The sequence below is a fragment of the Myotis lucifugus genome, unplaced genomic scaffold (assembly GCF_000147115.1).
Source record: "Myotis lucifugus unplaced genomic scaffold, Myoluc2.0 scaffold_1, whole genome shotgun sequence".
NCBI classification, from domain to species: Eukaryota; Metazoa; Chordata; class Mammalia; order Chiroptera; family Vespertilionidae; genus Myotis; species Myotis lucifugus.
In genome coordinates this window covers 27,199,221-27,218,201 of record NW_005871049.1, presented here as the reverse complement: position 1 = coordinate 27,218,201, position 18,981 = coordinate 27,199,221, and the positions used below count along the sequence as shown (strand labels likewise).

General features: G+C 42.1%; 1 protein-coding gene across 7 annotated transcripts in view; it reads left to right on the top strand.

Annotated features, from left to right (window-relative positions):
- FNIP2 (folliculin interacting protein 2) overlaps positions 1–18,981 on the top strand; it is a 116,682-nt gene that overhangs the window by 47,472 nt on the left and 50,229 nt on the right. For 3 of the 7 annotated variants that reach the window (XM_014456356.2, XM_014456385.2, XM_023755371.1), the window contains exons 2-8: positions 2,664–2,790; positions 5,764–5,907; positions 8,216–8,316; positions 8,435–8,506; positions 10,615–10,715; positions 10,898–10,987; positions 12,536–12,607. In XM_014456356.2, coding sequence (XP_014311842.1) covers positions 2,664–2,790; positions 5,764–5,907; positions 8,216–8,316; positions 8,435–8,506; positions 10,615–10,715; positions 10,898–10,987; positions 12,536–12,607 — 707 coding nt within the window. Of the gene's footprint in view, positions 1–2,428; positions 2,540–2,663; positions 2,791–5,763; positions 5,908–8,215; positions 8,317–8,434; positions 8,507–10,614; positions 10,716–10,897; positions 10,988–12,535; positions 12,608–18,981 lie in introns of those variants that run through there. The other 4 variants (XM_023755370.1, XM_023755364.1, XM_023755366.1 and 1 more) reach the window with 3 other exon arrangements.

Sequence of the window (18,981 nt, the reverse complement as noted above, 5' to 3'; positions counted from 1 at the left end):
TGTAGATGGTTGCAGAGAGTGTTTTAGTGATCTGTAAAATTAAAATTTAGTGGTTTAGTGATTGGGGCCGATCATTAGGACTTTTCAGTTGTAAATGACAGAAACTACTCCAGAATGTGTTCGTTCCAGAATAGCTGCCTTTGATTGCCGACAGGAAGTGATCTCTTTCCATTCCGTTGCTCACCTCTGCTTTCCTCCACGTTGACTTTATCTTCAGAAAGGCTCTCACCTCATAATGGCACCAGCAACTCCAGGGTTACCATTTATCAGCTGAGCAACTAAGTGGGAACTGGCCATCAAAGCCTAGCTGGACATCATAGGGTCATGTCTGATGGGCCAGGCCTGGACCGTGGACTACCTCTGGACTGAGAGTGGAAGAAAAATGATTTCCAGAATGCCCTTGCAATGTTATGAAAGTTGGGCATAGTAGCTTAGAACATAGTAGCTTAAGTTGTTAAAAGAAAGTACAACCAGAACTTTATGTTTTTTTGGTGCTGGAATTTAAGAAAACACATCTGTTACCACTGCCTGAAAAAGGAAAGGAGCAATAATGCACAGTTTGTGATTTTTTTAAAAAAAGTAGCATTACTAATTCTCTTAATTATTGCCATTTTGGAGTACTTACTGTGTGTCAGCCTCTATGTCAGTGATGGTGAACCTATGACACGGGTGTCAGAGGTGACACGCGAACTCATTTTTTTCGTTGATTTTTCTTTGTTAAATGGCATTTAAATATATAAAATAAATATCAAAAATATAAGTCTTTGTTTTACTATGGTTGCAAATATCAAAACATTTCTATATGTGACACGGCACCAGAGTTAAGTTAGGGTTTTTCAAAATGCTGACACGCTGAGCTCAAAAGGTTCGCCATCACTGCTCTATGTGAAGCACTTTACATATTTCACTTAATTCCTATGGCAGGCAGCTTTGGGGGTGGGCAGTAACACTCTCATTGTGCTGATGAAGAAATGGGAGCTCAGAGAGTTCAGGTTTGAATCCAGACTTGTCTGATGCTTCACTTCAGTTATTCTGTCTCTTAGTTTTACAGGTTTTTTTTTCAGTCTCTCTGTCTGTCTAACTCAGTGGTCGGCAAACCGCGGCTCGCGAGCCACATGTGGCTCTTTGGCCCCTTGAGTGTGACTCTTCCACAAAATACCCACGTGCGGGCACGCACATACATTGCAATTGAAACTTCGTGGCCCATGCGCAGAAGTCGGTATTTTGTGGAAGAGCCACACTCAAGGGGCCAAAGAGCCGCATGTGGCTCACGAGCCGCAGCTTGCTGAGCCGCAGTTTGCCGACCACTGGTCTAACTGTCCATCCTCTATCCCTTCAGGACAACTCCTCCTCTTCAGCATTCTCTAAGCAGGTAGCACCCCTTTTGCTTCAGGCACCCATCCAGTCCACCACCAAATCTTATCAGTTCTGCATCCTGAACATCCCTCCAATATTTGTCTCCTTTCCTCCTGTCACTGTAGCCTTCATTATGAAGAGCCTGAACTCAATATAAACTCTATTTGGCCTTCCTGCTTCCAGTCTTACTCTGTCCCACCCTGTTTTCCTTAGAGCAAGCCAGATTGAACTTTAAAAAAGCATAGACCTGAGTTTATCAACCTTTGTTTACCTACTAGTAAGTGCTTCTGACTGTACTTAGGGCAGGATCCTGGCCTGCCTTCTCAGCCTACCTTTCAAGTTCTTTCTTTCCCTGGCTTTTTTTTTTTCTCTTTCTCAATTGCATCATTTTTACATCTTACCATTTCCCTCCCTCTTACTGTGTTATTCATTCTCACACTTTATCTCTAACTCTTCTTCAAGTTTGTGTTTAAATGTCACTTCCTTAAATCATTTAGGGACTTCCCTGCCCCTCTCCCCAACCCCTTAATCTGAAAATATGAGAAGCTTTTTAAAAATGTATCTTTATTGTTGAAAGAATTACAGATTCCCCCCACCACCACCCCACTAGCCCCCTCCCCAGACCTTCACTGCACTATTGCATTCTGGTTTCATTTTTTAATTCAGGAACAAACCTATGTTTAGAGCAGCTTTATCCCAGTAGCTTTTGGTCTGCTTAGGAATAAGACATGCTTCCTTTATTTGTTACTGTTTTTAGCAATTTAGATGCTGTCCAGTAATGTTGTACTTGATTTTTAAAACTTCTTTGCCAGAGCCAGCCATAATAGATGAAAATACTAAATCTTAGGATATGTAATTTCTCCCAATTTGACCTGAGCACAGGTGGGTGGGAAAGGAAGAGAGAAGGCTCTACTGACTTGCTCTGAATGGTTCCCAGCCCAGTGACACAAAAGCTTGAACATCCTAGACCTCAGGTGTGTTCCCAGAACCCAGACATCCACATTCAGCTCTCTACACATGTCCTTAGGATTTCTGGCTACCATCTTTTCCCAAAACGGCTTTGGAAGGAGAAGCTTTCTCACCAGTGATTTATTATGTAAAGCAGTCTTCCCAACCTTTGTCATGGACATTGGCAATGTTTGTATGGCCCATTGGCATCCACAGACAAGGCCATCTGCCCCAGGTAGGAAGGGATCACTGTCTCTGCATACTTGTGGCCTTCTGATGTGCACACAGGCACACAGGTGGGGAAGATTATTCCAGGTCATACAGATACCATAACTTCTTTCTCTTTTTTTAATCCATAGTTGGTCATGTTCGGAGTTTGACCTGAATGAGATTCGCCTGATCGTTTACCAAGACTGTGAAAGGCGAGGTAGACAAGTCTTGTTTGATTCTAAAGCTGTTCACAACATTGAAGAGGTGGCAACTCAGGTATGAAATGTACTTTTGCTTTCATCTTTTTTGTTTGTGCTTCTAACAGTCCCTCTCTGATCAATCACTTATTAATTCATAATTGTCTCTTTGGGCTCTATGGTACACAGCCATTGATAGTTCAGAAGAAACATAAGAAAAGTTTCCCGACTTCCCCTCCATCTCCTGGGCTACATTTGTATTCTTTTGTTTTTTGCTTTTAATTTTCACTGAGGATATTTTCTCCACTGATTTCTAGGGCTAGTGGAAGGGGAGAGAGAGAGAGAGAAACATTGATATGAGAGAGAGACATCGATTGCCTCCTGCACCTGCCCCTACTGAGGCTGGGGAACCTGCCACCAAGGCACGTGTCCTTAACCAGGAATCAAACCCATGACCCCTTGGTCAGTGGGCTGATACTCTGTCCACTGAGCAAAACCAGCCAGGACTGCATTTGTATTCTTATTAATGCACAGATGAAACTGTTAGCAAGTAATTGTGACAGATGCCAAGCATTGTATTGTAAATATTACTAGAGGTGAATTTGCTGGTGAGTAGCAATCTAGTAGGATTTTAATACTAAATATGTGCAGCGTAAAAGGAAATCTGAGAACTCTAAAATTCATAAAGTGTTAGCCTGAAGGGAAAATAATTAGATCATTCTGTCAGTATTTCTCATAGACAGTGCTATAGAGCACTGGGCTAAACACAGTTAAATAGCTCTCCTCAGTGTGGGGCTTCAGCATGCTAACATGCCTTGTCATCTTCACTCAAAAGGGAGTGCTTTTGACCTGTCTGGCCAAAGAAGCTTTTATTTATTTCCTTTTCTCAGTGGGAGGCAGGGTGGTGGAGTTGGTGGTGAGGGGCAGAGCACGGGAGGACCTGGGGATGGGGCAAGTGAGGGCAGAGCAGCTTTGATCCCTTGGAGCCAGAACGGGAAAGGCAAAGTGATGTGTCCAGGTGAGGAGCAGAGTCTGGCCCTCCCTGAGTCTCCTGGACGTTTGTCCAGTGTACTTGCAAGTTGTCACCATTAGGCCTTTCATTCTCTTTTCAATAGTTATTCAGCTGTTTGCAAATTAAATAAATCCATTATATTCATTCTTTACTTGCACCCTATACTGACCAAATTCTGGCAGTTTACAGAATGTGTAGCTAAAGTAAATGAATAGTTTATGTCATGCTCTTTGTCTCATCAGGGCCAAGGGGCTGTTTTCCTGCTTTTGATAAGGATCCTTTCTGCAGGAAGGAAGTGTTTGGCTAAAGGCAGTTAGCTGGGTGGATTCTGTAGTGCATTAAAGTGGAAGTCTGCCAGGTAGCTAATCATTACAGTAGTTGTTGGGCTTGTTGGGTAGGTTTGAGGGATGGGTGGGGGGGAAGAATTGAAATGTCTCAGGCGATTCACCTGTAAGCTTTAATGGTGGATTTGATCAAAGTTTAGGTGAACACTTGACCCTTTGTTTGGTGGGCGGGACGTGGTTTCCCCTTGATTTCCCATATCATTTCCTGTTGCCCTGAAGACCTTGCACAGCTGGCTTAGTTGAGGGCTCCTAATGGTCATAACAGGTGGAGGAGGAAACAATTCTCACTGGATTTCAAAAAGCAACTGGAATCTTTAGTCAGAGCAGCGCTGACACTGGCATCTGGAATATAAGCATTTTTGGAAGCACTCGTTTAATCAAAAAGGCAACTAGGTCCAGGGAGGTTTGTAATGTGCCCAAGGCTACAGGAAGTTCAGTGGGCACTCTCTTCACTGTACCAGGTGCTATCTCCAATTATAGACTACTCAGAATGTTGTACCCCAGCCAAAGGCTCCAGCAGTTTGTGAGGCAGGTGTGGGCTTCGTGTCACTTTAGGTCCTCTGAGGGGCTGTGTTTCTGGCTTAAGTGGTATTAAGTAACAGCGAGGTCTGAAGAGGGTGTTGAGGGAGTGTCAGATGCTCGGGAAAACCAAGTGCAACTTTGAAAGCCACCACTGCTGGAGAGGCTGTTATGGACCAGCACAGTTTATGTTTTCCTTACATTCTTTCCCCATTTCATCCCTCCGCCCCCTTGGTAAGCACAATACCTCATGAGTTTGTATCAAGCACATGACTGCAGGCATTTGCATTAGACCGCCAGTGTGACTGTCACATTGGAGATTAGATAAGCTCCAGTTGCATTCATGGTTTTCCAAGCAAAAACTGCACATGGAAAAACAAGACTCGGAATAGCAGCAACTTACCATAGAGGGCACAGGATGCTTCTGTTGGGAGTACTATCTTTGGGTGTAGAAAGAAGGGAACATTTAATAAAGATGTATCTTTATACCTTTATGTCATAAAATTAGCAGTGAACTCTGTTTAGGGAATGTATAGCAGATAACCTTCTAGTACCTCTAACCTTTAAAGGCCAAATTTCCATCACATGCTGTGCAGCTCACAGGAGTTCCGGTTTCAGAGTTTTGGCTTCATCTTTCACAAACTCAACCTCATGATTTTCTTTCCGATTACCTTTAAAGGAGTTTTAAAGGAGATGTGTCATTAAATACACAAACCCAGTCTTTCCAAATTAATATTTTTGTTTTCTTAGTTCCATTTTGGAAAAAATTGGAATTTGAAGCAATCTCTTTCTCATTGTTTTTTTTTTAAATAAATTATGACTCTCTTTAATACTCAAAATCCTCTAATAATAAATACAGAGACCGGAGCTCATTGATGATTTTGAAACATGAATTGGAAAGTAAATAATAGTGGCATTATTTAAAGAGGATAAAGTCTTAACACATAACCCACCACCTTCTGTCCAGTTCTCTTCTCCAGCATTTTCCCTCCTAAATATTATAGATTCTCAGGACCACATTTTGTCCTCAGTAAAAAAATAAAAATAAAAGCTTCTGGTTTCTATGCACTTAGCACAACATACAGAATGTTTTAACAAAGGAGTTCCCAGTGCGGAGCGTGTTGAGGAAGCCCGTTATATTTAGCCACACTCACCTTGCCTGTCTCTCCTAACCCAGAAAACAGAGGATGTCCCTATTAAAACGTCAGCCAAGTGCTGTCAGGGAGGCAGCAGCAGCAGCAGCACCAGCAGCAGCATCTCTTCCTACAGTTCTTCTGGGGGAACCTCACAGTACGCGAAGGAGCAGCTTCCCAAGTACCAGGTACCCCATCCCTCTCATGTGGAGTGCCCCGGGGTGAAGTCATTTACTCTGATTTCTCCACAGGGAGTAATGCCTACTGGAGGGTTCCACTCCAGGAATATGAGAATCAGTGTTACAAAACGTGCTCTCTTAAATGTTTCACATCAATGCTGTTTTCATACGGTGGCTTTTATCTCCTGATAAAAACTGTGATCAAGCAGAGATAATACAACCCAATGAGGCAGAGGTAAACCCTCTGGTTTTGCTCCCTTGTTATGAGAAGCTGATTAATACACATGTGTTTCCCAGCTTTGTTATAAGAACTCTAAGGATTCTGGGAATGTACATGGGCCTTCTAAGAAAATAGCACTTGCCAGTAGAAGGGAGAAAAGAAAACCTTGAATAGGAGAAGAAAGGGCAAGATGTAACTTGAGTGTGAAGGACAGAGGGCTGGGAGCATCTTTTATGCTGGTGTGTGTGTGTGTGTGTGTGTGTGTGTGTGTGTGTGTGTGTTCTAAGTCAGTAGAGGCTAGGGATTAGGGTTATTGAGAAATATATTGGCTAACTAGATATACAAAAAGTTTTATAAATATTAAATAGCAGAGGCTGTACATTGATGGAAGGTATATCAGTTTTTTCCTTTTTGATCCATGTAAAATTTTGTCTGTCATGTTGCTGGAAGAGCAAAGCCAAGGAAATAACCGGCAGCCACACGTCTATAGAACTTTATTAATTTCCTGGTCAGGATTTGTGCCATGTATTTGCCTTTATTTCACAGTGCTCCTGGGTCTCAGAGTATAAAATATGCCCTGGCCCGGTGTGGCTCAGTTGGTTGAGCATTATCTCATGCACCGAAAGTTAACTGATTGAGAATCACACTTGGAATGTGGACCTTGTAGCCCAAGAAAAAGCAGATTATAAAAATGGAGGTCGTGTGTAGAAGTTATCAATAAAGAATATGAAAGCAAGTTGGTTTCTGTCTGTATGTAGTAAGAAGGGGTTAGTTTTAGCTGTAACCAGAGAGGAGCCTAATTAAACAAAGCTGTTAGATTTATGTTTCTCTTTCCTCCTCTGCAAACACGTACAGGTAGATGTGTATATGTGTTTGTGTGTGTATATGAGTGTACTTGCGTGTGTGTATGTATGTATGCATGTGTATATTTGTAGTTAAGAAAGAATGATTGAGAAGAGGGTATTAATATTAAGGATGACTCCCATGTCTTTGCTTGGGTGGAAAGCACACTAGCAGAGACTGTGGCTGGTGGGCTGGGTCCCAGAGAGATGGTTGTTTTGTTTTAGTTAAGCTGTGCTGGGTTATATCTGTCCTGTTCGTCAACGTGTCACCAGCATTTATACTAGGTGCTTAGAATCCTATATCCAATGCATTCACTCACATATCAGATGTTCATAATATTCAAATATATGTGAATGAATGCATTTTGGATATAGGATTCGAGAGTTCAAGGAGAGGTTTGAGCCTAGAGCTAATGATGTGGTGGATATTCCTATGTAAAGAATAATCAAAATCATAATGGTTGAGAATGCAGTAATTGAATAGGAGGGCCCTCAGGGAACAACCCTGTTCAAGGGATGATCTGGGAAAAAAGAGCTCTAAAGGAATTACCAAGAGAGACATTGAAGAAAGCAAACTGGGAAGTGTCCATTGGAATTGACAGGGAGTCACCAGTGCAGTGTGAATAGAGGAGACTGCAGTGGGCTAACAAGCAAATGAGAATGGGCAAAGTGGAGGCAGCACAGTCCACCCTTGTGGATGACAAAGGGGACAAGAAAACCGGTCAAAAGCTAGAGGCATCAAATATTCAAAGAATATTTGTGTAAAACTTCAGAGGTACCAAACCATCTGTTATCTTTTGGAACCTGACGAACCCTACCTGCACCAGTTGGCATTATTATCCAACACTGTTCATTATTTGATTGAACAACACTGAACCCTATTTCTTTCCAGGATGTGTTCTTAGTACCAAGGAAAGAGTGACCCTGTTTCCTCCATAACATAATCTTTCTATGTAGAGTTTATCAATGGAGATAATAAAAACATTTGTTTCTCATAACAAAATTAAAAATCTGATAAAACACTAGGATCCTTCTGAAGATATTGTGTAATAAGAAGAAATCATGGGCATTAGTAATAATTTGAGAAAAAATAGGCTATCATCATTAAGATCATAGAATGATCAATTGCATTGTGATAAGTAATTACCCACTAAACTAAAGAGGGACCCAGAGGTTAATGAACATTATTTCTATTGCCTTGCGTATCACATTGTGCCACACGCTAACTGATTTTGGTTTCTTTCGTGTGTGGCAGTACACAAGACCAGCTTCAGATGTCAACATGCTAGGGGAAATGATGTTTGGCTCAGTTGCAATGAGTTACAAGGGCTCCACCTTAAAGATACACTATATACGGTGAGTTTGGGCTTCTTTTTCTACTGGTTGTGAGAAGTGGTATGGTGATATTGAGTCATTAATTCCAAAATGCATTTTGTTTCCTCCCCACCCCCCGTCCCCCACCCTCCACACACAGCTCTCCTCCACAACTGATGATTAGTAAAGTCTTCTCTGCTAGAATGGGCAGCTTCTGTGGGAGCACAAATAAGTAAGTATGGAATTTTGCATATCACCTCCCCCCCCTCCCCCCCATTTTCTAGGTGGCTATTTCTGGATACAGTAATTCTTCAGGGGCCATAATGCCTTTTGAAATGAGAAGCAGGGTAAGTCCACATTAACACAGGGATCTTAAAAGTGGACATTTTCCTATACACAGTGCACATGAAAAGGCTTTTTAACTTTATCAGGTGGACTTAAAAACAAATGACCGCTTCTCTGTATCTTTTGGGTCCCTCCGGTGCCCACTATGTTCTTACTACCATCACTAAGCTTCCATACCCTAGAACAGTGGTCGGCAAACTGCGGCTCGTGAGCCACATGCGGCTCTTTGGCCCCTTGAGTGTGGCTCTTCCACAAAATACCCGACTTCTGCGCATGGGCCACGAAGTTTCAATCGCACTGTACGTGTGCACCCGCACGTGGTATTTTGTGGAAGAGTCACACTCAAGGGGCCAAAGAGCCGCATGTGGCTCACCAGCTGCAGTTTGCCGACCACTGGTCTAGAAAATGAACAGCAAAGGGGGAAAAAAGAGGAATCACATTAATGAGTTTATGGAACTTACCAGTCTTTTTGTCCTTTAAAACAAACTTAAAAACGTGTTTGTTCGTGTGTTTATTTGTTTAAGGAACAAAGTGCACAGAGAGTCTTTCCAGGCTGCCGAGGACCTGTTTGGCAGGACGGGTTGTCCATGCTTGCATCTAATCAGCTGTCAGTGTGGCCTCTGTGCTCGGCTGGTTCTTGGGCCGTGCAGTTTTCTGATTTTCACTCAAGAGTTTTTTCTTTCTCTAATAATGTACTTCTGTGTAGATGAAAAATACTGAAATAGCTAACTTAACTCTTATTCTGGTACATTTGTTCATATATTTTGAATTTTGCTAGCAGGCATATTTTATATACTTTTAAAATATAAACACTTGTTATACTTTGGTACATTTGAAAGAAAGGTTAGTTATAAATCACAGGGGCATCCTTATGAGTCAAATGAAGGCTGTTATCCTGGGAAATTAAAAATATATTCCTTTGTAGATTTGAGTACCATCGTGTAAATCTGCTTACTCTTCAACAAAGTAGTGGATTTATTTGTTCGAGCACTTAGCATTGGACTGTCATGACTTAGGCCAGTATGAGAAGTGATGTTTATTTCTTGTGAGAGATTCTTTTTCAGACCCTTGATATTACCTGAACATTTATTGCCTGAACTCCCTGTAGTAGAATATTGAGCTCAGATTTCACTAAAAATCACTGTGGTCTCATTATTCTGTATTATCTTCAAAATATTTATATTTATTTTACTTATTATAAATACAATGAATTATTAAAATTTGCTTCCCTCACATTTGTGTGTATTAGTAATCCTAAATTTTTAGATATTGCGAACTCAAACTTCTATAGGAATCATATCAATTTCTGTTGTATTCTCCTCCTGAAAAAAGTTGCTGAATTGCTCATTGATGTTAACTAAGAGTTCAAATTAATTTTGTTGTGAAGATATTTATAAAATTACCTTTGAAATGAATAATAACATCTCGAGTGTCAGTCACTGAAACAGAAGTTAGAAATTAATAGTAATATCCTATGTGTCAGCCACTGATCAAAATTTGTAGAGTTTGGCTCTGACCTGTGTGGCTCAGTTGGCTGGAGTATCGTCCCATACACTCAAAAGTCTTGGATTCGATTACTGGTCGGGGCACATGCCCGGATTGCAGATTAGACCCCCTAGTCGGGGTGCATATGGGAGGCAACTGATTTATGTTTCTCTCTCACATCAATGTTTCTCTCTCCCCTTCCCTTTCTCTCTCTCTCTAATGAATTTTTAAACATTTATGGAGTTTGGTATCCCATGTAATGGGAAACTGTTAGGAATGCATTGTTTGGTTTTATAGGTTGGACTGCCTCCAAAAAGCTTTTCTTTTCTTTTTCTCTAGCAAGTTCCCCTAAAGTTTATTTCACATTGGTAGATGTGAGACTATTCATTTATAAAGAAAAGTCTGAGTAATTGATAAGGTGTCTATATTTGAGATTCTCTTAGAAAGCAGCTTTATTCATCTCTTGACATTTTTCTTCTCTCTCTCCCTTCCTCCCCTCCTGGGATTTAGTTTGCAAGACAGCTTTGAATACATCAACCAAGACCCCAACTTGGGAAAGCTGAACACAAATCAGAATAATTTGGGTCCTTGTCGTACTGGAAGTAACCTAGGTAAAATCAGCCCCATAAATGGGTTCTTTCTTTCTGAATACTACTGTTGTAAGTGTGTGTTTTGCTTTATTTGAGTTTATTGTGTTGTGGTATTTTTTGTGGTTTTTTTTGCATTATCTTGAATCTGTGTTTATTTTTTGTGTATACTTTGTTTGCCCTCCTCTATGTGTTTCTGTCCCTAGGTCTGCTGCAGGCATGCAGCAGCAAGCTGCTGCAGGGGGTGGCAGAAGGAGGACCTCTCCGGCTCACCCGGAGTGCTTCTTTCTTTGCAGGTTTGTGTGGAATGCTGAGTACGGTGTGACCCACACACATATTAATAAATCCTGGGAAGGTTCCTAGAAAAAAATCCTATTTGGTACCTCTCTAGAAATCCAAGGGGCTCTTGGTGATATTCGTTTCAAATGCAGCCAAGTTCATGGTGTTTTGAAAATTCCACCAGTGAACCTCTCTTGTAAATGTCTTTGTTAAACCCTAGGGTAAGCTGATTTTGGTCTGAAATGAGCCCTTAGTGTTTCTAAGAGGATTACATTTTCTAATTTTTGTAGGCCTCTTCTGCTGCTATGAACCTTTCCCCTTTGCCATGGTATCTTTTATTCATGTGTTCACCTGCATTCGTACCTGCACGGAGTTTCTTCAAAAATCACTCTAATAAAAGCATGGAAGACATATCTCTCTCTCTCTCTCTCTCTCTCTCTCTCTCTCTCTCTCTCTCTCTCTCTCTCATTTGAGCAGTTTAAACAAAGTTTTTAGGTTCTTTACAGGTGTAATCATCTTGGTCTCTGTGGGTAGGTAAAGTCTGAGATTTAATTGGCCTTGCTAGCTAAGTCTGTTGAATGGCTGTTGTAGTCTGGCATGATTAACAAGTGTGGGAACCTTCATCACTAACATTAAAGGTTGTGTTTATGGCAAATGGTATTCTGTTCTTCTTTGTAGCCTGAAATATGCTTAAACACTATAGTTAACTGATGCCCTAATAAAACTGACACCTTCCTACCTACTTAGAGTAAGGATAACATGTTTATATACTCTCTGTAAAATTGTGAAAATAAACAGCTTCAAAAAATAGCAAGTTTATTAATCAGGCAGGGCCCTGGGTTTCAAGCTTACTATGGCAATATGTCATCTGCTCTCTAGCTCGATAAGAATGCAGTTGCAGTTTGAATCAATCTGAAGCATTCCTAGAAGTCTGTAATATTTTAGTGTTTTCTAAAATTCATGCCAGGACATGAGTTTTTCTAAGTAACTGCAGTAGTACTGTATATGGGTGTATATGGAAAAGAAGTGGAGGAAGAAATATTTGAAAATGAATATGTGGTTTCTATCTGCCAAGAGAGTGGGTTACAAACAGAGAAACATTTTTTACATTTATGAAATGGTTTTCAAGTATTTTTCTTCCTTGAGTTGCCTATAGTTATGACTGAAACTGATTTTAAAGCATTTTGAAAATACAGTGCTATTTAAATGCTACTCCTAATGAGGAAAATGGCTAAAACTATCTGCCTGAGAATGTTTGTTCGTTGTTTTAACTGCATCACTAGTTGATTATTCAGTTTTTTAGAGATGAGCATCACTCAAAAAAGTTTATATGCTACAGTAGGATAGTGAAGGCAAGTCGTTACTTGGTTCTGCTTTCTTCTTACTCTCTTTTTCTTTTTATGCATTTAATTTTGATTTCTAATTAATCTCTATATAAATTTATGCCAATCATCAATAGCAGTAGCCTATTTTGAAATTCAAACATTATTATACTCATTGAAAAAAACAACAACTTCCTTCTTTGAAGAGCCCACTAACATGGTTTCCTTTTGCCTTTATCTTAGCACATAGCACTCCAGTTGACATGCCAAGCAGAGGGCAGAATGAAGACAGGGACAGTGGCATTGCTCGATCAGGTATTTGTATTCCCTTTTATTGGTTTATTTAACAGAGTGAACTCTCACACTGGTGAAGTAGTTGGGAAAATAGAAGACTTGCCTCATCTTCTGGGGTTTTGTTTTGTTTGTTTTTTTCTTCTCCATATCCAAGATAGCCCCACATATCTGAAGATCTAGAACTTTGATGCTCAGCATCTAGGAGTGATTGCACAACATGGGCTGTTTTTTTCTATTACCCAAACGAATATGAGACTAAATATATTTTGAGAAATTTATTTTTAGAGGGAAGCTTCCTTGGGCTGATTGTATTGGGAATTTGCTTGCTGAATATTGACTGTAAAATGAGGGGAAGGAAAATATGTGTGGAAGTAACTTTACCCATGACTCAGGGAGGGCCTGCCAGCTGACGTGGTCACCCTTTCTTCTATCCTAGAGTCACTCCGTCTAGATTTTATCTCAGGCACCCTTTCTCTCCTTACTTTAAGCCTGAGCTTTCCTAATACTGGTGGTAAGATCGCTTGGTTTCTGCTTTAGGACACGATTCTGCTATTAATTTTGATTTGTGGTTCCAATCTGAGGTAGATTATCTACTGGAAAAGAAAGGTAGGAACCTGAAAATCTAGAATTTGGAGGACTTGGAGATGTGTGGGGCTTTGCCATACATTATATGTGGGCCTCTATCTTCCACTGAAGACTAGGAGCACCCTGCTGGTCTCACCAGTATATGTGCCCATTCACCAGTTAGGCCACCTGGTTGGTGCTTGGTGTGCGAGGACTGGATCCAGGTCTCAGGTGCCTTTCCTCCTGACCTTTCTCTCATTTCTGTTTCCAGCTTTGGCACTCAGTAAGAGCTTGGAGGAGTCCTTTGCTCTTTCTGTGTAGCTCCAGAGTCCTGCAACATACTTGGTACAGCTTTGCTCCCATGTTATTAGATGTACTTTGTTACTGAGTCCTGCTGTTTGGTTTATATATGTCATGTAATGTAAAGTGCACAGCATTTTATTTATGGTTAAGTAAAAATAGTTGAGTCATCTTGGTCTACTTAAACTATTTGGAATTCTTTGGCATGGGAGATCTGTCTCTTTCCCCTTGTCCATTCATTAATTCATTCATTCAGCCATTCATTTATATCATGGGCTCATAGATATGTATTTTATACTTTGGGTTATAACCCAATTCTACATTATTTACTTGCTCAAATTGTTCCAGCTTTGGCCATGGAAGCCATGGAGTGCTCTCAGTTGGCTCCTGTGTTACTTGAACATACCCACTTTGGGGTGTGTGTGTGTGTGTGTATTTTGAGCACTTCCATACTTTCTGGCACTCCCAGATGATCCAGACTTGTCTTGTATATTTCCTATTCCAGTCCTAGAATCAGCTGTTTCTCCATGGAGCCCTGTACTTTCTTTGGAGAATAGTGTTAGATTCCAAGATTTGGACACAAGATGTGCTTACTGCTACTCGAGTGTCATTTCTTATAGGTCCTCTTAGCTGAGAAGCAAAAAATAGGAGTTTATGCTGTGTATAGACATCTATAATAATAAAGGCATAATATGCTAATTAGACCAGACAGCCGAATAACCTTCCAGATGTCCTTCCAGACAACCTTCCAGACAAAGCTGGGGCTGAGAGGGCCAAGGCAAGGCGCCGTGGGCCAAGCCCAAATTTCGTGCATCAGGCCTCGAGCCCTCGGGGGATGTCCAACTGACAGCTTAGGCCCCGGGGGAGCGGGCCTAAGCCATCAGTTGGACATCCTTAGTGCTGCCTTGGAGGCGGGAGAGGCTCCCGCCACCGCCGTTCCGCTCGCCAGCTGTGAGCCTGGCTTCTGGCTGAGCAGCGCTCCCCCTGTGGGAGCGCACTGACCACCAGGGCGCAGTTCCTGCATTGAGTGGGATCGGGCTGAAACCAGCTCTCCGACATCCCCCAAGGGGGTCCCAGATTGCAAGAGGGCACAGGCCAGGCCGAGGGACCCCACAGGTGCACAATCAGGGCTGGGGAGGGATGCAGGAGGTTGGCCAGCCAGGGAGGGACTGTGGGAGGGCTCCAGGGCGTGCCCAGCTCGTTTCGCTCAGTCCTGATTGGCCAGACCCCAACAGCAAGCTAACCTACTGGTTGGAGTGTCTGCCCCCTGGTGGTCAGTGCACGTCATAGTGAGCGGTTGAGCAGCCTTAGCATATCATTAGCATATTACGCTTTGATGGTTGAACGGATGACCGGACACTTAGCATATTAGGGTTTTGTTATATAGGATATTGGTATATGTAACATCTGTATCTATAATTAAGTTAAACATGAGTCTACTGATATTTCTATTATTCATAACCCATTACCACGTGGATCATTCTGCCTTCTCCCCTTGCTTATTTGTAGACTCCCACTCCCACAGTGAGAAGCCTGGCTCTCAACACCTGCCATCCATTTAATTGTTTCACTTCGTATGCATGTATCGCAGTGTCAGCATTGTTAACTGGTAGCCTGCGGGAAACGATTTTATTATCTGGAGTACAGTGCTCATGTGCAGTTCCTTTTCTCTTTAGTCTCACACACATCCACTTATTTCCAAAGTTACTTAGCTCAGCACCTTCGAGATAGGGGAATCTTAGCAGCCATAGGTACCAGGCCAGTAGAATCTCTGAAATCACAGCTGACACTATTTCATCTTGCAAATGGCTTCCTGCATGCCACCAGAAATTCTGACTGTACAAGTCAATTCTGAAGAATAATATAAGGTGTTTTGTTTTTTTTTCTCAATAGTCTAGTAAAGAAGTAACTTTAAAAAAGCTTTTTTGTTGTTTGTTTTTTAAATCATTATTTATAGAGAGAAACTCATCCCAGGATAAAAAAGAATTTTAAAGGAGATTTTGCAATTTTCCATGCAAAAGACACCTGAGGTCCTTTGTCCTCCCATGGCAGTCCCTTCTGTAGACATCCCCTTCTGCAGGCCACCTCCAAAGGAAGGAGTGGATGGAGGAGCTTACTTTATGTGTAGCTGCAAACTTATTCTGTGTATAATATGCTCTGGGAATACAAAGGGTCACATGGGTTTAAATTCTTAAAGGGGTTTACTTTGTTGTTAGAGAACTAAATTATTTTGGTGGTTTCCACAGTAAGACCAATTTGATACAGTTGAAGTTAAGGAAAGGAATTAGAAGGATAGCACTAATTCTTGACTAGCCAACCATCAAGCCACATTTATTTATTAAACAACAATTTTGTAGCCCCCTGTGTTGTCAGGCTCTACCAGAATTTGGGATGTTTTTGAAGAAGAGTAAAAATATAGCACCAGCCCTCAGGAAGAGTTACATGAAACCAAGAGTTAAAATACAGTGTGATAAAGTAGTACCTCATGAACACTGTGGGGACAAAGAGGAAGAGGAAGGGCCTTTGCCTGGGAAGTCAGAGGGTTGCCTCAGAGGAGATGAGATATTTGAGTGACACCTTGTAGGTAGAACAGAACTGTATCAGAGTTTAGGAAAAGAGCATTTCTGAAAATAGTTTGTGCAAGGGTGTAGATCCTTGAGTGTATACTGTTAGAATGCTGGACTACAGGGCTGGGAATGTGAGGCCATGTCAGAAGGTCAGGCTGGCTATGAAGGACTAATTGGAAGGTGCCAGTGCTGTGCTAAGGAATGTGGATTTCATCTTGTTGTTGGGGCAGATAAGGGATGTAACTTGGTTGTCTGTATATTTTAGATCCATGCAGCGCTTCACAGACGCCCTCCAGAGAAGCTGGACCAATACAGTTATTGCTAAAATAGATCAATGGCGAAGGCGTTAAGGGAGATGGACAATACATAGATTTTCCCCCATTAACTTTATTTCAATATAACATCCCCAAACTTATGGGGCTTCTTGCCACTGTGTTTGTATGGTGTGTGTGTGTGTGTGTGTGTGTGTGTAACTAGTTTAAAATGGTTATCTGATTTAACATAAAATTTTGAAAATTAGTCCATTGTTGTTGTTTTCCTTTTCACCTCTTTTTTTGGGTAGTATCATAGAAAAATATACAACTTTTTTTTCCTGGGTTATCCAGTGGCTTTTTATAATAACAGAGAGGAAAGAAAATCTTAATTTTCATCTATCCTTAATGCATTTTACTCATAATTTCTCCAGTGCCTCTTAGTATAGTTTGTAACATAACAGAATAGGAAATAATGCAATAACAAGAGTATCCAACTCATTCCCCACCTTAACTAGTTAGAAAGACTTCTTTTTTGAAAGAGGCTTCAGTAAAGGAATCCTATCTAATAAAAGACAAAGAGGGTAATTAACCGTACCTCCGATACGCTTCCCATTGGCTAATCAGGGTGATATGCAAATTAACTGCCAACCAAGATGGCAGCCGGCAGCCACGCAGCTGAAGCAAACATGAGGCTTGCTTGCTTCAGTGATGGAGGAAGCCAAGCTTCCCCGCCTGCCATGGCCCAGCTCTGAGATCCGGAAGCAACAATGTTTCAATTATAGAAGCTAAACAAACCCCAGATACCTGCTTTCAGCCAGCCGGGGCCTCAGAGCTTAGAGCACCAGTGATGGCAACAGAGTTTCAATTATAGAAACTAAACAAACCCAGATACCTGCTTTCAGCAGCCGAGGCCTCAAGCTGGAGCTGCAACAGTGTTTCAATTATAGAAGCCAAACAAACCCCAGATACCTGCTTTCAGCAGCCGAGGAAAAGGAGAGGTTGGGAACGTCAGAGCTGGAGCCGGCTCTAAACGGCCCTCAGCCCCTCACTCAGACTGGCCAGGCACCCCAGTGGGGACCCCCACCCTGAAGGGGGTGCGACCAGATGCAAACAGCCATCATCCCCTCATCCAGGCTGGCCAGGCACCCAAGCGGGATCCCCACCCTGATCCGGGACACCCTTCAGGGTAAACCAGCCGGCCCCCACCCGTGCACCAGGCCTCTATCCTATATACTAAAAGGGTAATATGCAAACTGACTCTAACAGCAGAAAGACTGGGAATGACTGGTCACTATGACACACACTGACCACCAGGGGGCAGACGCTCAATGCAGGAGCTTCCCTCTGGTGGTCAGGGTGCTCTCACATGGGGAGCTCTACTCAGCCACAAGCCAGGCTGACGGCTGCCAGTACAGCAGTGGTGGTGGGAGCCTCTCCTGCCTCCTCAGCAGGGCTAAGGATGTCCGACTGCTGTTTAGGCCTGCTCCCCGCTGGCAAGTGGACATCCCCCGAGGGCTGCCGGGCTGCCAGAGGGATGTCTGATTGCCATCTTAGGCCCAATCCCCCGGGGAGCAGGCCTAAGCCAGCAAGTGGTCATCCCCCGAGGGTCCCAGACTGCGAGAGGGCACAGGCCAGGCTGAGGTACCCTCCCCCCCCCGAGTGCACAAATTTTTGTGCACCGGGCCTCTAGTAAACTAAATAATAAGCTCACAGTGACTTTTACATTGTAATATTAGCAGTTTACTTACAGGTCTTTGCCTTACTCCCTGAATCTTTGGAGTGAATTAAGGAAGTCAAGTGAGAAATACATATATATTTTTCAGAATTTAATAGTCATAGACTTTTACTTATAAATTTGAGAACCATTTTTCTAGTGTCATTGTGGAAGATGAGATGTAGACGTGGATGCCAAGAAGGAATATTTTTGCTTACCAAAAGATTGGAAACATCCTAAGTGTTCATCACTGGGGATTGGCTCAGTGACATACTTCCCAGTAAGGGAATACCATGTGGCAGTTAAAGGGATTGAAGCAGCTTGGCAGGCCTTGGAATAGAAAGTTCTTTTAGGGTGTAGCAACAGTGTATTACAGTAAACTATCATTTATGTTTCAAAAAAAAGGCATATACAAGATCTCTACACATGAAGATAGATAATTATGCACATAGGCTGTCTCTGAAAGGGATACAGCTGGGGTAGGTATGGAGGGGAAATGCATTCTCATTGTATTTTCTCTTGGATATTTTGAATGCGTCCTCTGTACATATAAAAATAAAAAAGATGAATGATTTTTAAGAGGTTCTTTTAGTGGCTGCCATTAGAAATATTTCAAGTAAAGTCTTAGAAGAGGGATGAGTTTCAGCCATCCCAGGAGGTAATTTGGCAGGGCTGGGTGACAGGTGGGACACTCAGGAGATGGGGCAGGAGGGAGGAGCCAAGGGTGACGCTCCAGTTCCTAACTTGGGAAAAGAAGCAACTTGGGATGATGGCGTTAACCAGTTTAGGCAAAGCAGGAGACAGATACTGAGATCACTTTTATTAGAAGTGTCTGTAAGTTGTCCAGCTCTGGGTAGTCAGCTGTAATTTAGAAATAAGAAGCTGGCTCTAAAGAGATGAGTTGGGGCAGAAACTAAAATTTGGAAATCTTGGGTGCCCGAGTAGAGTAAGGTTCAGAGGGCTGGGATTGAGTCCAGAGTCACTGAGCCTTGTTAA